The sequence below is a fragment of the Rhincodon typus genome, chromosome 48 (genome assembly GCF_021869965.1).
Source record: "Rhincodon typus isolate 14 chromosome 48, sRhiTyp1.1, whole genome shotgun sequence".
NCBI lineage: Eukaryota > Metazoa > Chordata > Chondrichthyes > Orectolobiformes > Rhincodontidae > Rhincodon > Rhincodon typus.
In genome coordinates this window covers 5,555,690-5,561,854 of record NC_063379.1, presented here as the reverse complement: position 1 = coordinate 5,561,854, position 6,165 = coordinate 5,555,690, and the positions used below count along the sequence as shown (strand labels likewise).

Below are 6,165 nucleotides of genomic sequence, written 5' to 3'. Positions count from 1 at the left end.
TCTGTAACCTCCTCCAGCCCCTATACACCCCTCCCTATCTCTGTAACATCATGTTACAGACACACGATGTGCTCAGACACATCACTGAGATGAAGAGGGTTATTGGTGCTGGGGTAGGTGGCAGAGCCGAGGAGGAGAGCATACGCTGGGCATGGCTTGAGAGATGAGTGGGGTGCAGCTGCATGAGGAAGCATTGAGGGCATCAGAGGGATTTGTAAACAGGGATAAAAATATTGACAAGCTAGTGTTGCTGGACAGACCAAAGTTGATGTAAACAGAGACAGTGCACAGTTAGATTTATATCAACAATGACAGTCACAGAATCAAACAGACACATGCTTATTGATATGTTAGAGGATTTCAATATTTTATTCATTTCCTTATATACATGTATCCAATTAACTGAGAGATATAATCAGATAGTGTTGACCCTTCACATAATTTCAGCAAATCTCACTTTCCCTCAGGGACCCTGTTGAAAGAGGGCGTCTCTCCCTCTCCTCCCTCTCTAACATCCTTGTTGAGAGAGGGCCTCTTTCAACAGGGTCCCTGAGGGAGAGGCAGAGGAAAGGGAGAGGGGGAGGAGAGGGAGAGGGAGAGGGAGACGGGGAGGAGAGGGAGAGGGGGAGGAAGAGGGAGAGGGGGAGGAAGAGGGAGAGGGGGAGGAAGAGGGAGGAGAGACAGGAGGGAGGAGAGGGAGAGGGAGGAGAGGGAGAGGGAGAGGGAGAGGGCTTCATGGTCAAAGATCCTATCCAGGAGGAAAAAGATTTTCCCTCTCCCTCTCCCGTGCTCCAATCCAAACTAACTGGTGATCATTTTAATTAGGAGTGGACAGGGGACAGTGACCTGGACCCCCCTACACAAGCTAACGTACCTCAGGCTCTGTGAGTGCGGGACAACAGAGCACTCGATAGGTTGTAAATCCCAGCATCAGTCTCAGAGATCTGCAGCCAGTTACCGGATATCAACACTGCAATAAATGCTTCAAAGATCAAGTGCAGGGTGCATTTCACAAAGGGAGACTACAAAATGATGTACACCATTCCTTACATCACACTTGGAGCACCGTGCGCAGTTCTGGTCCCCCTATCCCTCAGTTAGTCCCACACTTGGAGCCCTGTATCAAGCTCTGATCACCACGTACCTTGGTACAGTGTACAGAACCAAGGGGCTCTCAGCACAAGGCAGTCACTGACAAATCTATTCGGACATTCAGCAAAATAAAAACCATCTTCCAGAGAGCGGGAGAATGTGGACTATATTCCAACACGGAGTGGTCAACAGATAATTGCAGAAGGAAGAAAGGATTTCCGATGAGTCACGGATGCAGTTGATGTAAAGAGAGAGGGTGTGAGGAGGCTTACATGGAGTAGATGGGCCAAATGCCATGGTTTTGTGTTGTGAACATTTCCCAGATTTTTGTAGAGAGGCGAGTTTCTGATGCACCCCAGTTTTCTTTTTTGTTGAAAGATTTCCAGGATTTTGACCCAGCGACACTGAAGCAACGGCGATATATTTCCAAGTCAGGATGGTGAGTGGCTCGGAGGGGAACTTGCAGGGGGTGGGAGTCCCATGTATCTGCTGCCCTTGTCCTTCTGGGTGGAAGTGGCCGCGGGTTTGGAAGGTGCTGTCTGAGGATCTTTGGTGAATTTCTGCAGAGCATCTTGTAGATGGTACACACTGCTGCTACTGAGCGTCGGTGGGGGAGGGAGTGATATGTTTGAGGATGTGGTGCCAATCAAGCGGGGGCTGCTTTGTCCTGGATGGTGTCAAGCTTCTTGAGTGTTGTTGGAGCTGCCCCCATCCAGGGGCAAGTGGGGAGTATTCCATCACACTCCTGACTTGTGCCTTGTAGATGGTGGGACAGGCTTTGGGAGAGTCAGGAGGGGAGTTACTCGCTGCAGGATTCCCAGCTTCTGGCCTGTTTTTGTAGCTGCTGTGTTTATGTGGTGAGTCCAGTTGAGTTTCTGGTCAATGGTAACCCCCAGGATGTTGATAGTGGGGGATTCAGTGATGGTAACACCATTGAATGTCAAGGGGCGGTGGTTAAATTGTCTCGTATTGGCGATGGTAATAGCCTGGCATTTGTGTGGCACGAAGGTCACTTGCCACTTGTCATCCCAAGCCTGGATATTGTCCAGATCTTGTTGCATGCGAACATGGACTGCTTCAGTATCTGAGGAGTCACGAATGGTGCTGAACATTGTGCAATCATCGGCGAATATCCCCACTTCTGACCTTATGATGGAGGGAAGGGCATTGATGAAGCAGCTGAAGATGGTTGGGCTGAGGACACTACCCTGAGGAACTCCTGAAGAGATGTCTTGGAGCTGAGATGATTGATCTTCAATAGTGACGACCATGGTTGTTCACGTGGAGAACCGACGAACAGTTTCCTGAGATCTCCCCTGAACAACCCACACTGACTTTTAAGGTTCAGCTTCTTTTTTCAGACACACCAAACCAGAAAGAACTGTTTCTCTCCAATTACACAATTTGATCCTTAAACCATCTTATAGTTCCTGATTAGACCACTACATAATTGTCAACATTTAATGCGATACACTACAAGGTTACATGATCTAACCCTGATAATTTCAGCCTCAGTTCGACCCACACTTGGAACACTGTGCACAGTTCTGATCTCAGAGAGATTTGAATGTTACATTCTGTTACACGATAGGAGAGACAGAGAAGAATGGCCATGGTCAGATAGGGTGAATCTTGGTCAGAACACAGTGGTATCAAGTCCTGCTCCAGAGATTTGCATAATCCTGGCCACACAGTGCTGAGGGAGCGCCACACTGTCGGGGGTTCAGCGCTGAGGGAGCGCCGCACTGTCGGAGGGTCAGCGCTGAGGGAGCGCCGCACTGTCGGAGGGTCAGCGCTGAGGGAGCGCCGCACTGTCGGAGGGTCAGCGCTGAGGGAAAGCTGTGACTCTGATGTGAGTTTCTATTGGATAGGAGTATCCCATGTTGATTAGAGATTGTGGGATAGAGGCTGGTGGGGGATTGCTGCCAACTCTGTTCACTATCAATAATCTTACCAGATCCCTTCTTTAGGAATGGGTGAATGGACGGGAACTGAAATCTCCTCTTTGCCATGACGCACTCCCAAAACAATCCAGCACCATCTCAAAACATCACCGCAACTCTTCTTCAAATTCATCTGTGGTGTTTTCCGCTGCATCCCTGTTTCTCTGACCTCCCGTGACCCTCCTGACTGTCTATCACCGTAACCAGTTCCCACACATCACACCCCCCACCCCCTTCTCTCTCTGCTCTTATCGATTTCTGACGTGTTGTGTCCTGCTCGATTCCTGTGAGATTGTCGGCATTCCTTCCCGATTTCCAATACATCCCTCTGTGAAATCCCCCCTCTGCTTGCAGGGGGCCACGTGCCAATGCGAGATGGCGCGGAAGCAGCGGAACGCGGAAACAAATAATCCCCTGCTGGCCCTAGCACCCGCGTCTGGGTATACCCCCCTACCCCCCACCCCCCCATACCCTCCCACACCTCCACCCCACCGCAATCCCAGGAGTAACCGCCTCATCCTTGGCTCCAGATCACCGTGACACCGTGTCTTGTGGCTACACTCAACAGACTGTGACACTGAAGCCATATTGGAACTTGCCCTTCATGTGGTCCATGAAGGCGCCCAGGGCAAAGGTCAGGGGTAAAGGGGCGAGTTTCTTCTCCAGGACGCCCCCAACCACCCAGTTGCTGTCCAAGGAGCCTGCGGGACGGAGGAGAGACATCAGCGTAAGAGGTTCACCCTGGAACGCCACCGCCACCCCCACCCCCTCCCTCCATCCCCTGCCCGTACCCTCCTGCTATTGAGACAGCACTTGCTCAGTCAACTAAACACACCCCCACCTTCTCACCACCCCCCCAGCCCCAGACTGTACGAGCCATCTCCCCCTAAACCGTGTGACCCTTCACCACCTACTCTTGTGTTAAGCACTGACTGGATCTCTCTGCGCCCTCAGCACTCCCTCGCTCAGTCCCAGATATTCCCTGTCGACTTTCCTCACATCCTCTCCTCTCGGGAGCTGGAAGCTGCGGCCTCACCTCGGAACACCATGTTTGCCTCCGAGAGGTCGAGCTGGTATCCAAACGAGAAGACCGTCTCTTGGGTCTGAGAGCTCGCCTCGAACTCCACGCCCACCTGGACCTGCGGGGGAGGAGGGTCTTTGGTCAGTATCGGAGAGTCATATCACACAGGGACAAGACCTTTCGGTCCAACCAGTCCACGCTCCCAAACTAAACTAGTCCCACCTGCCTGCTCCTGGCCCCTATCCCTTCAAACATTTCCTATTCATGAAATTAGAGTTATAGAATCATACAGCATGGAAACAGGCCCTTCGGTCCAACCAGTCCAGTCTATGTCGACCATAATCCCCAAACTAAACTAGTCCCAGCTGTCAGCATTTATCCCATATCCTTCCAAACCTTTCCTGTTCATGTACTTATCCAAATGTCTTTTAAATGTTGTAACTGTACCCACATCCATCACTTCCTCTGGAAGTTCATTCCACACACAAACCATCCTCTGTGTAAAAAAATTTGCCCCCCCCCATGTCTTTTTTCAATCTTTCTCCTCTCACCTTAAAAATATGCCCTCGAGTCTTGAAATCCTCCACCCTGGGGAAAACACACCTGTCATTCTATACCCCTCATGATTATATAGAACTCTTATAAGGTCACCTCTCAACCTCCTACACGCCAGGAAGAAAAGTCCCAGCCTACCAATCCTCTCCTTATAACTCAAACCTTCCGTTCCCAGCAACATCCTGGTAAATCCCTTCTGAACCCTCTCCAGCTTAATAATATCCTTCCTGTAACTGGGCAACCAGAACCGGGCACAGTATTTCAGAAGAGGCTTCACCAATGTCATGTACAACCTCAACATGACGCCCCAACTCCTACACTCAAAGGTCTGAGCAATGAAGGCAAGCGTGCTAAACACCTTCTTAACCACCCTGTCTACATGTGACGCAAACTTCAAAGAATTATGTACCTGAACCCCCTAGGTCTCTCTGTTCTACAGCACTACCCAGGGCCCTACCATTAATTGTATAAGTCTTGCTGTTGATTGTTTTTCCAAAATGGAATATCTCGTATTTATCCAAATTAAATTCCATCTGCCGCTCCTCAGTCCACCGGCCCAACTGATCAAGATCTCTTTGTAATCTTAGATAAACTTCTTCGCCATCCACTATACCAGCAATGTTGGTGTCCCCTGCAAACTTACTAACCATGCCTCCTGTATTCTCATCCAACCATTTATATAAATGACAATCAGAAATGACCCCAGCACTGATCCCTGTGGCACACTGCTGGTCACAGGCCTCCAGTCTGAAAAACAAGTCTTAGTGTAACACAGGGACAGAAAAAGATGACACCCAGCACTGGAGGAGGAACCCATACAGCAACCTCATCGAGATCAGAGCTGATCCATGGGCAAACCCCACTAACCCACCTTCGCCCCATCACCGCCAACCTCCAACACCCCCCGACTGCTTAATGGACATTGGGAAACTTGATTGACCCAATTGCTTTTTGCGGGATACAGTCCTGAAGTATCTTCAATCTGTGACAGCTCAAACTTCCATCGGATCATCCACATGACCATCTAAATCCCGGGGAACACAGTCCATTCTGCTAACTCGACACTGCACACCCAGAGGCTGATACTTAGCCTCTGTACTGTGCAAAGCTCCTCCCCAGGGTCTGCACTGACAGCCCTGTGGAAATTAATCAGCATTTCGACACCCCTTGTGTTCGATTAGTTTACATAGAGAGGCCAGTACTTAAACAGCCAGTACTTAAACATCAGCCTATCTGTGCCTTTGTCTCCTCCCCCCAGAAAAATATCTTCCTGCCTCTGCTGGAATCACATTTTCACTAATTGCAAAGTGCTCTCTTTCACCGGCCAGTCTGGCTTCCCTCAGCTGAAGGGGGACAGCCTGCCCTGAGCACAGCAAACAGGTCTGAGAGAACACTCACCTGATCGTTCGCCCTGTGGTAGTAGCTCACGTGTGCCCCACCTCGACCAATATTCAGAGTGGCTATCCACTGAGGGGCTGTATAACAGGGACACAAACGCAGTTAGTGTCCCACACCGCGGCGCTCCGACATACCCCGATATGCCCCACACCGCGG

The 6,165-nt window shown here is 50.3% G+C and overlaps 1 protein-coding gene across 1 annotated transcript in view; it reads right to left on the bottom strand.

Moving 5' to 3' along the window:
- Positions 1 to 2,247: 2,247 nt before the first annotated feature.
- Positions 2,248 to 6,165, bottom strand: part of si:dkey-71l1.1 (uncharacterized protein LOC569883 homolog) — a 9,277-nt gene continuing 5,359 nt past the window's right edge. The window contains exons 8-10 of the mRNA XM_048620784.1: positions 6,010 to 6,086; positions 4,072 to 4,174; positions 2,248 to 3,736 (exon numbers count right to left, since the gene is read on the bottom strand). Coding sequence (XP_048476741.1) covers positions 3,597 to 3,736; positions 4,072 to 4,174; positions 6,010 to 6,086 — 320 coding nt within the window. The 3' untranslated portion in view covers positions 2,248 to 3,596. The remainder of the gene's footprint in view (positions 3,737 to 4,071; positions 4,175 to 6,009; positions 6,087 to 6,165) is intronic.